Source organism: Danio rerio, chromosome 7 (assembly GCF_049306965.1).
Source record: "Danio rerio strain Tuebingen ecotype United States chromosome 7, GRCz12tu, whole genome shotgun sequence".
In the NCBI taxonomy this organism is placed as follows: domain Eukaryota; kingdom Metazoa; phylum Chordata; class Actinopteri; order Cypriniformes; family Danionidae; genus Danio; species Danio rerio.
Genome location: NC_133182.1, coordinates 47,653,167 through 47,671,072, shown reverse-complemented (window position 1 = coordinate 47,671,072; position 17,906 = coordinate 47,653,167). Strand labels below are relative to the sequence as shown.

Genomic DNA, 17,906 nt, shown 5'->3' with positions numbered 1-17,906 from the left:
TATATATATATATATATATATATATATATATATATATATACACATATATATATAGGCATTTAAAATGAGCAAAATTCAAGAAAAACTTAAATTTTAAAAATGTTGTAGTTTGTAATATTGTTTTCCAACATTTTGCATGAATCTTTAAAAATATCTTTAAATTTCTAAATGTGTTTGATTACTAAAATATTATTTAAATAAATATATCCATTTAATAAATTAGTCAAATGCACCAAAATATGACCTACATTTACTGACAAATTAATAAAAATATTAATTAGCAAAATGGGGTGTACTCATTTATGCTGAGCACTGTACATTGCTAATTACAGATGCTTTAAGAACATGAATCATAAGTGCTCATAAAAACAAATGTGTTCCGATTTAGCATATTGATGATGCACAATTATGATGCAACCACTCATAAATCATGACACACTGCTCAAACCTTAAGAGACGCATGTAAATTCTAGTGTATGCTTTCAAGGTAGAGTATTAGTGATCGTCTGCATTAATGTACCCTGTATTGCATCACTAATAAATTCTTGCAAGTTTTATTGCCAGTTTGACTAACTTAACTAAAAACACTGACAGTTCTTGCATTTACCATTTGACCCAGAACAGAAGTGTATAAGACCTGTGTTCAGTCAACAGGACGCATTACTTTTACATGTTTGAGCCACTATTGCACTGTATGCAGGATTTTACTTCTATCAAATAAAAAATAAAAAAATAAAATTGATTGGGTGTACCAGCTATCACCATCACCTTTCCCCAAAACTAAACTCTATAAACACAGCTTCTAAATGTACTTTGGTAATTAAATATACACAATAAACAGATGTAAAGTGAGGATGTACTGTCATAAAGACATTAAAAGGAAGCTTTAAACATGCTCTTAAAGACAAAGTATTGCTTTGTATTGTATTTCTTTATTTAAAGTATTTACAGTCCTGCCTTTGTTTTAGTTAAATAAATGAGCTCATAAATATAAAAAAAATGAATTGGCTGAATTTCCTTGTTCCTGCTCTACAAAAAAGAAAATAAAAAAAATGGGTGGGGTGAATGTCTCCCCCTTGTGGACATTAAAGGAATCTAGTTTTACAGATATAAGCGATGGAAATAAAATCTTTCCTTAGATTAAAAACAAAATAAATGACATGATTAATGAATACTGACTGGATCTTGGGCTCCAGTAGAAGACACTAGTTAAAGATGACAATGTGAATGTGGTCCGTTACAAGTCAATAGTCCCTTTGACTTTGAATTTCTTGGCTGATCGCTCACTGGAGCGCAGTTCAAACTTGCTGCCATAGATGTGAGAAACGAAACCTCCAACCTCCACACTGAACACACTGTTCCTCTTTGGTATAACTGGAAAAGGAGCAAGAGTGGGGAAAAAGTTAATCTACAAGACGCATTCATTTGGTAAAAAGAGGTTGTGAAAGGTGCCTAATGACTGGGAGTAGACTGAGGAAGATGATTATTTTTTTTTTTAGTCTGGACTATATCTGATCACAGAGGGAATGTTTTTCCATCATTCAAAATACAGTAACATTCATAAACAATCAAATATTTGATGTAAATAACAAAAATGGCAAATAAATATCATAAAATATGATGAAAGTAGTGGTCTCCTGGAGTTTTGTCACTTGTGTTAACAAAAAAGTTGATTACTTTAAAATTATACTGTCAGATTTTAGGGCCAAAAAAACCAAATATATCACTGTGATATCTATAAAGAAAACAAGCTATATATAATGCAATCGATCAAATTCATATAAATAACATGTTACTGGGGATGAGTTATATTATAGAAAACATAGTATAAGTATTTAATTTTGGAAATATTGTGGTTGACATCAAATATTGGTGCACCACAACAGGCCTAGTATGAAGTTTGACCAATAGACCTTTTTCCCATTTCCAGGTTTCTCAGTAGCAGAAGACTTCATAGTTGGGTAAACTTAAAAGCGCAGTGAATAGGAGAGTAAAACACATATATTTTTTTTACATTCCTATTAGCTGAAATAAGAGAAACACTCCTTGGTGGTGTTGTCAAGACTTTCAGAAAGAAAAAAATAGTGTGAGACTGATGACGGCTGCCAGATGAGAGAATAACGTCAAATTTACTCTCAGCTCCATAGATGCTGCATTAGAAACACCTCACGTAAGAGGCAATTCATTTTTTGTAATTTGATGCAAAGATGTTATAATACATTCATAAATACATTACATGTTCAAACTTTCAAGGATTTAAGATTATGATGACCGTTAAACACCTCATAAAAGGCTTGTGAAAAGAGTCCATTAAAATTTTTATTTTATTTAAATAATTAAATTTTAATAATGTTATGTTGAGGACTACCCAAGCGGCAATCTCCCGCTCTCCCTCGGGAAGCCAATACGGAAGTAACTGAAGCTGCAATTTATTGAAATTCCGCATTGCTCCATTTGGAGCAAATTTCAATTTAGCCCACTATTAGAATGGCCAACTTTACAGCAGAAAAAAAGGGTGTTTAAAGAACAACTTTGGTTCATATAGCTATGACTACCCTTCATGACAACTGTGAAGGTGCTGAATTTATATATAACTCATGCGTTTCGTTTATATTAGGTTATATTAAGTCTGCATAATTAAGGCGTGGCCACTTGAGTGACAGCTAGGTCTCGCTGGTCACCGTCACTTCACCTCAGCTGACTCCGGCAGATTAGGTGCTGAACTCGGGATATACATCGTATTTTTGTTTTATGTGGCTTTACACAGTCAATTGCTTTTTGGAATTATTTCTTACAATTGTCAGGTGATATTGCATGCTGTCTTCACTTTATTGTGCTCACAAACCATTCACGTGGGTGAAATTCTATACTTATACCAACTCTATAAATGCATTGGTCTTATTTGAGATTATTTATCATTTATAAATGTTCTTTAGACCTGTAAAGCACTCCAGAATCTGACAGATTGATTAGCTGAAGGCTCTAGAACAGTCATCTGAAATATTGTCATACAAAAGCATATAATTTGCTTTTTTCTCCTGTAGAAAAACGTCACAAGAACGATGCTTAGTGGCTCAATGTGGTACAACAGTGTTTTTAAAAGTCTAAACACTTTATGGATATAGTGTACAACCAAGCACATGTGGTCAGAAGACAAACGAGTCACAGGTAATGAAGTATCAAGTGTTCTCGCAAAGTAAAGTCTGTCTAAGCAAGGTCCAAGCTAAATGCCAGCAGGTGTCTTTAGCTCCATTCACTCTCATCCTCTTTGCCCTTGTTTGGTATCCCGCCGTGAGTGCGAAGACGCGCCTACTTGTAGCTTCTTTTGCAATGTTCAGAAACCTATGGATGACGTCACGGATACTACGTCCATATATTTTACAGTCTATGGGACTACCACAACTGAAAGTCAAAGGATTTTTAAAACTTAAATTTATCATTTAATAAGTCATTTTACATATCACTTTTCTCACTTATAAAATAGACTATTAGCAACACTGTCATCTGGTATCCATTATATTAACAGAAATATTACTAGTAAAAAAACATTTATTCCAGGATTTTAAGAAAACCGCCTAAAAGCAGAAAGATGTGTTTTGTAGCGAAAGGCTGAAAAACACAATGTTCTCTTAACTAGAATGTTGTTGGGCGTAATATTATGACACATCTAAAGTGGATTGTCATATTTGTTTTTTATTTTTAATCTAAATGACTTAATTTATTTTTGTTGATCAATGGCATGGTTTTGTTTGCTGATTTTTATCTAGCAAGATCTAGCAACAAATGAAAGCTTTTCCACAGTGCTTATCTTGCACTGAACATAAGAAGACATCCATGAAATAGGTTTAAATTAGGGGTGTAACGAATCACAATCACCAATAACAATCATAACACCACGGTTTGGAACACATGTGGCCAGCAGATTAATACATTTTTTTTAATGGTAGATTAATCCTGAATTTGTAACGATTGAAGATAGATCACGTCTTGGATCATTCAAATTACATGTATGAAAGCATTTAGGCTTTCCTGTTAAATATAATGATGAAAGAAGAAGTTGTGGCAGGTTATTTGGGATATGGTGGGTGTCATTAAAGGTGTTTTCTGTCACTACCCGTTTAGCCTACATTAATGCATTTAGTGTAAGCTGCACGATTAATTATTAAAAGATTGGGATCTTGGGGATAGGGAACACCCAGGCAACAGTCAAATAAAAAACAGAAAATACTGGGATTACAGTCTATATTGTAGATAAAATCACTGATGTTTATGGTAAAAATGTAAATCACCGTCATGAAAGTTGTAGGCAGCAATTTCATTATTTAACCTATAGGAGGCCATCAAAAATATGCCACTGAATAATTCTTCAAAAATGACACATCTAGCAAAGACAAATGAAGTTTGAGTGAATAACCTAATCATTTATTGAAAATAAGATTTTTTCTGATTACTTCTTTATTTTATTTAATAAATTACAGGTTCTAATTTCTGTTTGTTAAAACCAAGAGTCTTTCAGTACTGTTTTTGTAACAAATGGAAAGCAAAATGACATTTGTCTCCTCCCCTTTTTGGCTGATCCAAAAAATGGTCCGATCCATGACTATGCAACCATAATAAGTGCGTTCGACTTCATGCATTGCTACACAGACCTTAGTATTAAAGCGGTGCCTTTCGGTTAGAAATTTTGTCTGACATTCACGTGGCATCAAAGTACTTCTACAGTGCTCCGAGATCAGTCAGCAAACTCAGTCAGTGCGGTGTATGAAGAGCAACTGCAGGAGCTGCGACAATGACACCGATATTACATGATTGGCTGAATTCACTGCATGACAACAACCACGTGTTTCGGGTTTATTACTAGAGAAATTCTCACAAATTTTAAAACAAACAATTAATTTTCATACCATCTCTCCCTTGTATATATCATTCTTATAAAAAAAACACAAATATTTTACTGCAGTATCACCTTTTGTTGAATAATTTGTTTCTAAAGGCTGGATTGTTTGCACAGGTTTACTTTTGACCTTTTTTTATACAGACTATTTACTGCAATCAGCTCCATGAATGATTTAAATGATTTATTTTAGTGAATAACCTAAATATTAACTCAAATAAGTCTCACAGACTTGTAATAAAAGGTTTATTTTATTTTGATGGTCCATTTGAGTATAAGAAACTTTGCAAACACATTTCAACTTACACTAACCCTAACCCTAACCTAACAGTCTACTTACAATCTAATGAGAATTAGTTAGCAGGTAGATGCAATGTAACCAGGCTATTTATGCACAAATTTTAAAAGTCACATTGATGTATCTAGCTCTTTCTGGGAAATTTTATTTAATTCATAATTCACTTATTGTTTAAAAATAAACTTGTTTGTAGAGACTCTTCTCTGTTTTATTTGCACTGTAAATCTTTTGTTGTGATAAATAAATAATGATAATGCCATGTGATTGGTTATTATGACAGCCACAACTTTGAGCCCCGAAGTGCTTGTCGGCTCCATTTTCAACTCTGCCCCCACCTCCGCTCCACTAATGTCATTGATCACCGGCTGCAGCTGTGTTTTAAAATCGAACACACCTATTGTGATCCGAACCATGAGATTTGTGATCCATTACACCTCTAGTTTAAATATGTCAAAACATTAAAAAGATTTTTATAAATGCAACAATCAGATTATTGGCTGCAGTATGCACATGCTCACTCATTTCATTTAAACGTCACACACATTACACAACATAAATACCTTTTAGTTTGTCCTCTTTTGTAATGAGTTTGAAGATGTGCTTCAGTTCCTGTACAAGAATGCCAGTTAGACCCACATACGAAGGGCATTTCGATCTGACAACTAGAAGGCAGAAAAATGAGAGTGAAATCATGAGGTTCTCCATACGCCCAAAATATCCCCCTTACATGGAAATTCTGGAAATACAGCAGCTGAACTACAAAATGTGCCTTTGTGGGTTGACATTTCCAAATGTGCATGACGGCGTACCTGTTAATATAGCACCATGGAAATCAGCTTTCAAGAGCTTCTGCTGGATCACCTGTGGGTTGCTGTATTCAGAAGACACAAGCAAGCAGCACATTCAGGGAGTGTAAGCAAGACTGGAAATGAAATATCCACAAGCCTAAAACTCTGAAGAGCATCTTCCTTATACCTTCCTGGTTTCAATCCATTGCACAGATCCTCAATATAGCTTTTCCACAGCTTATGCAGAGGTAAGAAGAGTTCATATCTACAATCAGAATCATACAATAAGCAGAACTTTTAAACACAATACATTTCTATAAGTGTAAGAATCAAGCTATAATGAAACCTCCAACACCCACTTTTGATGTTCAGGCTTAAGCTGGAATATTTGCAGCCGTCTTCTTTCTTTGGCATTCAGTCCCTTGGCTTTTACCTTCTTCACCTTTTTCTTTGGTCTTTTATATTCCAGGACCACTGCCTTGCGTGCCATCATATCCTCGATAGCTGCGTCTTTCATATGGGGAATGCTATTCTTGACAAATGCTTTTGTGAAAGCCTCTGCATCTGTGCCATGTTGAGACTGTAAAAAGCCACATTCCACAGTTCACTGGTTTGCAAAATTTCTGTACATCATACAGTGTGAATTTATCAGCATTAGTCAGTCCCTCTGGGATGTTGTAATGCTGCGACTGATAACAGATTTAACACAATTAATTTAACACAAAATCAAGCAAAATTCAAAGGAGCTTGCAAAATTAAAAAGAAAAGCAGAAGCACTGCATATTTTGGACAGCCTTTAAACAAGAGAGAGGAAGTTCTAATTCTTTACTACTACAGTTCTTTATTACTACGGCCTCAAGTGCGTAGTATACTTAGAAAGAGCTTGATTAGCTGGTTCATGTGTGTTTAATTGGGGTTAGAACAAAAATATGCAGAAACCGGCCCTCCAGAACTGAATTTGGACACCCCTGGCCTACAGTATATGTAAACACTGAGAATGAGTAAAGGGGGTCACTCACCAGAAGTGCCGCGCCATGTAGCGCCATGCATTTTATAATTCTAAACATAGGTTTCTATTAGATTAGGTATGCACACCAGTGTCGCAAGTCGGGGGCTGTCAGCAGCGCCCACCTATGACTCAGGACACTGAATAGCATGCGAACGTGCGCATCTGGTGTGCGATACTTTCCACTGCCATGTGCGCACGGTGTTGCGCCACATCCGGTGTATGACGCCCTTTAGAAAGAAAAAGTTTTTCTTTTGATTAAGCAGCATTATCTGAGTAAATACTGCAATTTACTACACTTTTTATTTAAATGAACAAAAATGTACATAAACAGAGTTCAGATGCAAAAAGTGTTGCGTAGTCTGAAATTTTCCTCTCTAAAATGTGCATTTTTCTCAGCCTCCTATGTTTAAGTAGAGTTATTTCACTTTAAAAGGCAATGACAATAACTTATTCTTTCAACACAGAGTAAAATTACTGAAACTACACACAACAGCCTGAGAAAAATGCTCATTTTAGATGAAAATTTCTGATAGCACCTAAGAGGTTTTTGCATTTAAACTCTTCAATTGTTCCTCTCTACAAGTGTGTTTACATGGACACCAATAATCTGATTTCAATAAGATTAAGACAATACTCAGATTAAGAGTCTACCATATAAACAGCAATTTTTTAATTCACTTAATCAAATTATGGTCATAACAGTGCTAAACAGAAATCGAATTAAAACATGTGGATAACGCTGATTTAGTAGCATTATTGAAGTGCAGAACATACATGTAAACACTCAAATCAAACTATTACTGTCATGTAGGACTTTCTGTATATTTTCTATTCTCTACACCTATAGAGTCAGTGAAGAACCAGCTTCATGCATGCTTCATACATGAACGTAGACTTTAAGGCGAAAAATGTTTAATTAAACACCCAAAGAGACATGAAACTAGAGAAAATGTGGAAAGTGTGGTGATGCAATGATGTTTATCGAATTATGTGCTATAAAACGAAAAGAAGAAAAAAACGGGATCATGAAAGGAACATTCAGAAAAGCAACTCATATAAACACCATCATATTATTATTATTTTCAGATTAGGGGAGTTAATTTGATTACTGATATACATGCTAACGTAGTCTATGCTTCCTTTATATAAAGAGCCAAATCTGAGGTCAAAAATATACAAATATAAATAAAAATAGAAATATTTTAAGTGGTAGTTGTTTATTTCATAAGTAATACAACACATCTTTATAGTAGGCTAAATAAAAAAGAAAAATAAAGAAACTTAAACCTCAAGAGACATACTAAATATAAAAGTTATATATGCCAAGTAACACTGTACATTATTTTTACTAAATGCAAACTGACACACTTCTTTACAGCATAATGTATGCAATAACAGATGGTTAATAAATAAAGCTGATTAAATGCGGTGTCTAACTGCGAGTAAACTGGTAAATGATGGTTAACAATACTGAACATACATCACCTCAACTCCCAAAAGATGACTTTGATCTGAGGGGATTTCTGACTGCAGCACACCTGTGAAAAATATAACGTTAGCATACATAAAATTACGACAGACCATCCTCTTGTAATGAGTAGAATAAAATTTCACAGAAAAACAGTATCGATAAACTGCAAAACAAACACATTCAGCAACCCAACATTAAAATGATCATGACAAAAGTAAAACCAATTTAACACTAACGTTCCATAGCTCAAAAGCTGAAGACACCGGAATTAAAACACTCCCGCTGTAGAAAAAACGTGCTGCCAAAACAGATGAGCTGATCTTCTTCTTCTTCTTTCGTGTTTTACCTTGCATTCTTCATGTTGCACTACTGCCATCTTCTGTTTTTTATACGTCATAACACCTTTGCTTTAAAATTCTTTAAAGGGGATGCAATATCATTTCATGCATGATCCAGTGTGGAGCACAGTCTATGGTTGAGCATTGGTCAAGTTTAAAATATATGTATAAACACAGAGCGTTTCCACATTACCACAGTCTCCAAGGAAAATACCAACGTTTTGCTCATTGGTATCCCAGCATATTTTTTAAATTACACAATAGGCTATCTTATATAATTATATCAATATCATTATTTATGTAAACAAATAAAGTACAAAAAACTTAATAAACATTGTATATCTAATAATAGGCTATTGCATGACTAACATACTTAAAAAACTTAAATGTTAAAATGTTCGATAAACCTACATGTAGACAATAAAAGTAACAGACATACAATAAAAATAACATAGCCTACATACAAATATTGATTAAGTTCATGTCTGTAATAACAAAACATATATATATATATATATATATATATATATATATATATATATATATATATATATATATATATATATATATATATATATATATATATATATATATAAAATATATGATTAAACCCAGAGAAAGATCCCTCTTTTAAATGAATATTTTCTAGGATGCTATTATATTTGTGCATATAAATTACTCACCAAAGCCATACCTGGAGCTTTGCAAAATAATTTAAAAGAAGCTCCAAAAATTATTACACCCAAATAAAAATGTTAGGAAAAATATTAAATGCATTTTTAATAAAGAGGGAAAATCAGGAGAAACAAAAAATATATATATTTACATTTGAGTTAAAATTGTATTTAGTAAATTTAGTTTTTGCAATATTGTTGGAGTTGGAGGTTTCATGGCTAGATTTGACCAGCCTGGCTGGTAAGCTGAATTGTGTCCAAAAAAAAGTAAAACCTGAGCTGCCCAACTCAGTCGGATTAATGTTTGAGCATGTTGGATGATTCAGCATGGCCGTCGACTGAAGAGAGTGCTCTGACTGGGGCTCTAGAATGTGAAGTAGCAAGTAAACAAATCAAGCCAAGAAGAAACACAAAGAGGTCAGCTTTAATTGCACTATGTTTCTATTTTTTTTTTTTTTTTTTTGCAAACAATATAAATAATTTGATTATCAGACATATTTGCAGGAGCTGATCCCTCAGTGGTGAGTGACTATTACTGTGATGGTACTAAATACTGTGCTATGGAAGTTCTGGGTTTGCTGTTCAGAAACAGGAAACCGATACTGCTGACTGTGGTGTTTGGTGTGTTCATGGGCAGCTTTTTGATCCAAATGGAGCAATGCATGAGCTGACAAAAGGTGAGAACACAGTTGAGTTTTGTCTGTGCTGTTTGTCTTTAGTCATTTTGTGCTGTTGGGGATGCTTTTATACACTTGGGGGTGATTTTGAGTCTTAATTTGATCACAACTTTTTCTGTGTTTCTGCTAGCAGAATGAATTTTTGTGTCAAATCTTATTCTGACACATTTTGAGAAACTGAACTTTAAAAAAAACTCAATGTTACACTGGGCAAATTTCATCAGCCTTGTCTGGTTTCTTTTGCTGACTTCTTCTGACTAATGATGTCTGAGCCACCTCTTGGCTGTCTTTATGAACCACTTTGTTCTTTAGACCAAGAAACCTAATGGCACACAAAGAACACAATATTAAACCAATCATGTCATTTCACAGTTAATCTGGAAGATTTATCATTTAACTCACTTACATGAACTATTTTTGTTTTAAAATTGGTCTCCCATTACGTTGCTCCAAAGACAGTTACACAGGTTTGGAACATGATGGTCAGTAAATGATGACAGACTTGTATTTTTGGGTGAACTATCCTTCAAGTTAAAGGCCTATCAACTCCTCTTTCTAGTGCTCTTAATAACAACCTGCTCGCATTTCTTAGGAGAGTAGTCTAAAAATCTTTTTTTGGACCCCCTTTTATTTTTGAAACAACAACATCATCATCTTTATTTTGGAGACAATGCTAAAGGGTTGATTTCTCTTTCTATAAATGATAACATACAATATTCAACATTTGACAACATGCGATTCAGCAGTGTAGTGTTTGGACTAGCTGAGTACCTCAAGCAGCCAGCACAATGCTCATAATTATGACGCACTGGATACTACTGTAGGACCTTTGTGTGAAGTGTCAAAGTTCATTCCTCAAGCAACTCCACACACATTCCTGGAGGGACCTGGCATACTTGTGCTCTTGACTGTAGCTGATCCCAAATGTGTTTAAGTCAGGTGACTGGGCGTAACAAGGTTTAGAGGTAAAGCAGCGGCTGTGCATTGCTGGATGTTTTGGTGATCGTGTGTGCTGCTGATATTCGGCTCTTGGGTTCATTTGGATGTTGAAATGCGGGTAGCAAGGCTCTGTAGGCGGTTTCTAGCGTGTTGCTGGTCTCCTCTGAGTGGTTTTTGGCACATTAGTGGTTGTTATAGGGTTGTTAGATTTGGCTGTTGTGTTAGGGTAGGTTAGGGTCCCTCACATGGTTTGCAACTTGACGTGCTGTGAGGGTTTGTGTGCATCAGTGATGCTGAGAGCTACGCCACTGGTACTTCACAGCTACCGGTAGGGTCACCCATAGTGGACAGGTCTCAGCTGAGATGCCCGACCAAGACAAACCACCCAATTTTGGACAGCAGAAGATTGGCCTGATGCTTCAGACAGAAGATGTCACTCGAATGACCAGAAGAAACTTTAAAATTACTGCTCATGTGGAGTTACAGAGGGACCAATTCAAGCTACTGTTAACTCTTCTCTAGAATATATAACACACACACACACACACACACACACACACACACACACACACACACACACACGAAAAAAAAATAGAATAAATCTTGCAGACATTATCATACATTATTTTTTCTTTATCAAGCTAGAAACAATAGCAACAAAAACACAATGGAAACATGACAACATACTCTAGGTGTGTATTTGCTTTATTACAGGCTGTGGTAAACTGATTGGCAATTCAATTATTGGCCACCACTGCAGTAACAGTGGTCCACACAGTGGCCATTAGCTAGCTTGAGTCGTTGTTTGTTTATTTATAGTTGATTTATTATTTCAAAATAGGAATTAAATGCATAATTAGAAACATATCTTGGCTTTGTGAAATTAAGCTGCATTATTCACCCCTGTAGAAAACACTTTGCAGAATATAAATGCTAAATCATTCTCACCTTGTAGCTGGCGCACACAGATCAGTAATGATGACCAGTGCAGAATCTACACTTTTGATTAAATTAAGGGAAGTAGACTGAATAAAACCCATCAATAAAAAAATAAGTTTTGATGATTAATAACTGCAAATGAGCAGAGGTCAAAATAAACCCATACTCATAAAAAAAAAAAAGAAATTCAATAAATTACACAAACTTTCACATTACTTTCCTTAAATAGTATCTAAGTAACACATTTAGCTACTTTTTAAGTGACTTTAGATTGTAACAGGAAGAACAGGAAGAAGTTCCTCAGACAGGAAGTGGAGAGCAGTACTTTGGCATGCCCTGCTGCTACTAAGCTTCTAGAGCACCTGCAGTCCAGATACTGCACAGGTGTCAAACTCAGTTCCAAAAGGGCTGCAGCTCTGCACAGTTTAGTTCCAACCCTAATTGAACATACCTGATCAAACTAATTGAGTCCTTCAGGCTTGTTTGAAATCTACAGGTAAGTGTGTTGGAGCAGGGTTAGAACTAAACTGTTCAGGGCTTCGGCCTTCCAGGAATTGAGTTTGACACCCCTGCTGGATCTCTGCTTACCTGCACTCAACTCAATTCTGATGCAGCACCAGGTGGGTCCTCATTCACTGTCACTCTGTGCTTTTGACAAATAAAAGCTTTTGGTTTCCTTTAAATGAAGCCTTTTTCGCACACTACATGGCATTCATTGTAATATGAAGTCAAAGTTATTAGCCCACTTGTAAAATTGTTGTCTCTTTCAAACTTGTCCCAAAGGATGTTGAACAGAAGAAGGAATTTTTCAAAGTATTTCCTATAGTATAGTTTCTTCTGTGTAAAGTCTTATTTATTTATTTTTTTGACTAGATTAAAAGCAGAGTTTATTCCGTATAAAACTAATAGTCCTCAAAATCTGTCAAGCTAATTTTATCAAAAAAACTTTGGATCTTTTTTTTTCCTGAAAATGTCTCCTGAAATGAACAATTTCATGAAGGATTTACAGATTTGTGTATTTTGTAGGTTCAGTTCCATTATGTACTGCAATATTGTTTACAGTTGTGCACAGCTCTACCCAAAGGGCGTTTATGTTTTTTTTTGTAAATAAGGGTGTATTTATTCTTTTGCACAATATAATTTGAATAAATTAGAATTGCAAAAAGCAAATGCAGTAAAAATGTAAAACATACATATTTAGTGTCTTGTACTCAGATACCTCACTAAATGCAGAGATGTCTAACTTTACTGCAGTTTTCAAATGGCTGTGTAAATACTATTGCTGTCTGAGCATTTTCAGAAAGTGTCACAAAAATCAGATTTTTTTGCATTGGAAAAAATGTACAGAGTAAACTGTCATAATGAAACCATGACAAAGCCATCTTGTTCATAAACAATGGCGTCAGGACTTTTTATCTTGATGACACTGACACTTTCATTGACATCAATACTTGCTTTTGTGGAATGAGCTAATCATTTTGAGCAAGTGACACGCTTTAGCAGGTTATCAACGAGGTTTTGCTGTTTGTGCTAACTGTTTTGAGAAATGCTTTAACTGTTGTGCAAATGTAAATAGTGTTGTGAGAAATGCACCAAAGTGACTGAGAAAAACTGTAAAAGATGATGGTCCAGGATCAACATTAGTGAATTTACACTGTATTTAAAAGATGATGGTCCAGGATCAACATTAGTGAATTTACACTGTATTTAAAAGATGATGGTCCAGGATCAACATTAGTGAATTTACACTGTATTTAAAAGATGATGGTCTAGGATCAACATTAGTGAATTTACACTGTATTTAAAAGATGATGGTCCAGGATCAACATTAGTGAATTTACACTGTATTTTAATGATGATGGTCCAGGATCAACATTAGTGAATTTACACTGTATTTTAACAACACGTTCTCACTCCCAACTCGTCACATACTGACGCTTGGTCAGGAACCCTCGGCGTCAGTTATTGACGCACAGGGTACCCCTTTAGCGTCATATTTAGACGTGCAGGGATTCCCTATGGAATCTGTGCCTGAGCCTGAGGCGTCACAGGGAGACGCTATAGGCTCGTATAATTACCAATAGATGTCAACAAACTTTTAAAAACCTGATTTACGCCTATTATCACAGTTTTCTTATTTTAAAAATATGTAATTTTTATTTTGTTCATGAAAAGCGTCTGTAAACGGGGTCGAAACTACTGTATGAATAAACTTCGGCCCACGTGACATCCCTTCACGGTGAGTTTAACGCCGCTCTGCTATTGGTCAAACTGCATCAGCGGTGAGTTCTCAGATGAGTTCAACTGTCAACATTAAATATTACGTTAATGCTGCATAATATATTTTTATTGGAGATTAGTTGGTGTTTATAAATATGTTATCATTTACTTTATATTTAATGAGTGAAAATATATTCGGTTGTCCAGTTTAGGGTAACTATGCCTAATAAAACTTTGATTCATTCATATTATTTATTGTTTTTTTACTTTAAAAAAAATATTAAATTTCAAGTACTAAGTTTAAAAATGTTTTCGGCTGATATTTTTCATTTTAAATTATTTATTAAAGTTGGGGTCATTGTATGTGGCGATCTATTTTTTACAGTCTATGCTCGCTATCCCAAGGTTCATTGTGATCCCAAGGTTCACTGCGGTTTTCCACAAGGTAAGTAAAAAGTAAACAAATAAACACGATTTGTTGATAAAGCATGTACTGTAATCTAGCGACTTTATCTAATTACATCAAGTTAATTTATTAAAAACATATTTTTCTCACATATAACGTTGGTCATGCATTAGAACAATATATACATTTTAAGATAAGGAACAGTGTAACCAGATTGTTGTTTTCCACAATAGAATTCGTGCAAAATCTATATATAATATGCAATATGCAACTCTAATAATACAAATGTATTCGTAATTGTTTCAATATTAAAGAACATCAAGTGTTTCCAAAGGTTTATTGTAAAAACAATTATTTTCCATGCCTTAAAACACACACACACACACACACACACACACACACACACACACACACACACACACACACATATATATATATATATATATATATATATATGTATATATATATATATATATATATATATATATATATATATATATATATATATATATATATATATATATATATATATAGCATAACAAAAGCTCAAGTATAACTTAAGCTGATGTATGTCACACAATGAATATCATACACTATTACCAGTACAATTTGGCCTTTACCAATTTATTTAATAAAAGAAAGAATCTATCATCTCTAAATTGTGGTAAAGAGGCACAACAAGCTGTCTTCTTTTCAAATATTATGTCAGTCAGGATGGTAATGGTAAAATTCAAGGATTACCTTGCACCTTCTCAGAAATTTACCATTGATCATATGTATTACAAGTGGCTGGATTGTTTTTAACACAAGCAACGTTTTTTTAAATCATTATCTTAAACAGATTAAGGCTCATTTTGGACTACACTTACATTACTTTACAACTGCTTAATGCAGTACTGATGTATCAAGTAGTTTAGTGGGTTTAACTAATGTCACATCTGTTTTTATTCATTTCAGATGCAGAAACTTTTGACATATGAATTCATCTTGACTAAGGGTAAGGTTTTTGTTCAGAATTAATCATTATTTAAAATCATTGTATTTTCTTTGTTATTATGTACAGATTTTAAAAGAATGTACTTTCTTTTAATAAAGAACTCTTCACAGCACTGCAGCTAAACAGTCACAACCTCACAGAGCTGCACAACTGCCCCACTCAGATCAGTGTTGAAGCTGGAACCTCATCTTGTGTACAGCAAAGGCAGAGCTGAAAATTCACTGTTTGTCTTGTATTGTGTGGTAAGTCATAGTTTTATTAATTTTTTAATTTTATTGCAACACTAAGTAGTCCATTCTGTGGCCAATATGATATAAAGGGCCTAAAATGGGACTGACGTGATCATTGTTTTGATTTCTAGATAAGTACTCATGGGGCTACACATGCAGCTGAAGTTAGCTTCATTGAGTAGGACATTTCTTTCAGTATACTCTTAAAGAGATTCACCAAAAAATGAAAATTCTGTCATTATTGACTCATCCTTCACTTGTTCCAAATATGTCTGACTTGCTTACTTCAGTTAAACACAAAAAAATTATATTTTAAAGAAAGATGAAAACCTGCAAACATTAACTTCCATAGTATTTGTTTTTTCCTACTATGTATGTCAATGTTTTCAGCTTTTCAGCTTTCTTCAAAAAACTTCCTTCATGTTCAACACAAAGTAACTTGAAAGATTTTAAAAAAGGTTTACAACCACTTAAAGGAGAGTAAATAGTGAACTATTCCTTTAACCCAATCTAGTTGACTTTACTAGAAAATTGTATAGAAACCCAGTGCCTTAAACCCCTTACATTTTATACAAGGTACAACTTAACAGCCATACTTGAATTAAAATATTACTGTAAGTTCAAGAAGATTGTAAAGGTTATTGGTTAATTTAAAGTGGGCTGTTTAGTTTCACCTTGTGTAAAAACATAAAGGGTTTAAGGCAACATGTTTCGATGCAGTTTTCTAATAAAGTCAACTAGTTTAGGTTAAGAGTGTAATGGGTTACAGTAATAGCAGTGAATCATGCAGGCATAAAATAAATGTTTAGCCATGTAAAGCAATAAGCTTGTTATAATTTAGAAATATTTTAGGGTGAAGCACTGTATGCTGTTGTAGTTTTTATATAATTGATGAGTCAAACATGAGATGTGTTTTAAATTGCAAGAAGTGAATTAACAATATGTTCATCAAGATTCAAATCTTGCATCTTATATTTTTTAAGGTTTTGGCCCAATAATACCCATATTCTGCTATTTAAAAAATCATGCTGGAATTTGTGTCAGCATTCCCTTCAATGAAAACTACAACAGTGGACATCAGTGGTGATAAAAATGTATGTGAAGGATAATGGTGTTCATAATGAGAAGTGCAGTTACTATCCTGATCTCTGAGTTTGTAGAACTGACAGATCTGCTTGGAATAAATGGAAACATGCTGGAAATGTTTAACCTATTATACAGTTAATTCAAGAGTGCCAGGTTTAATGACACTTTACATATATAAATAAATATCACTGAACTTTCTAAATGAAACCTAACACTCATTCTTTGTTCAGTAATGATGTTGTGCACTTCTAATACTTTACAGTGGCAAAACCTGGAATAACACATGGGAGCCCTCCAGGAATTGCTGACACTTTACGCCCAAGTCTCCTCATGCTAACCGGATTGCAATATGACAGTCTAGTCAGCATAAACACCTGGACTCACCAAGCACACTTTGGTTCTCAGTGTTTTGTAAAAAAGTTTTTGGTATTCTTCAGTAAATACTTGAATATGTTTTGAACTTATTCTACTTTTGATGTTTAAGTTCAGAAAGTTGTTATTATAAACATAATTTGCATTTGTCATGAACTTGACTTCTTGTTGTTGTGAAAGCTGTTTATTATAATGGCATTTCCAAAGGCATCGTTTAAAAGATTTTTTGCAGTGCAGTTTTACTTGAGCTTGACATACCAGATGTATGACATGAATAAATATCACAAAATAAATATAATAATAATAATACAAAATATACATTTCCTTCAATTATAATTGTTTTTAATCATTTATATATGTATGGTAATATATTATTGCATTAAAAACTTATAAAATATATATTTTTGGTTAAAATATATATTTTTGCATTTTTGCGTGATTTTTATTATTTATTTTTATTTGTGGCATTATAAATAAATTATAAATGTTCAATTAAAAATGTATTGTGTTTATTTGCATACTTATTTACAATGAACTACTATTTATACTATTTAATGGGCACTATATT

At 33.8% G+C, this 17,906-nt stretch overlaps 1 protein-coding gene and 1 long non-coding RNA gene across 3 annotated transcripts; one reads left to right on the top strand and one right to left on the bottom strand.

Moving 5' to 3' along the window:
• Positions 1-912: 912 nt before the first annotated feature.
• On the bottom strand, positions 913-8,787 carry pop4 (POP4 homolog, ribonuclease P/MRP subunit). Of its 2 annotated transcripts, none has more exons than XM_005166455.5 (7): positions 8,697-8,787; positions 8,470-8,527; positions 6,340-6,560; positions 6,168-6,245; positions 6,002-6,063; positions 5,753-5,854; positions 913-1,374 (listed from the first exon to the last, which is right to left on the bottom strand). In XM_005166455.5, exons 3-7 carry the CDS (start codon positions 6,495-6,497, stop codon positions 1,238-1,240), a joined length of 537 nt encoding a protein of 178 aa, XP_005166512.1. In that variant the 5' UTR covers positions 6,498-6,560; positions 8,470-8,527; positions 8,697-8,787; the 3' UTR covers positions 913-1,237.
• Positions 8,788-9,786: 999 nt separating this feature from the next.
• Positions 9,787-17,494, top strand: LOC137490303 (uncharacterized). Its single transcript, XR_011009679.2, has 5 exons — positions 9,787-9,902; positions 10,110-14,692; positions 15,611-15,650; positions 15,749-15,892; positions 17,229-17,494. It is a non-coding gene; the product is annotated as an uncharacterized lncRNA (long non-coding RNA).
• The last annotated feature ends 412 nt before the right edge of the window (positions 17,495-17,906 follow it).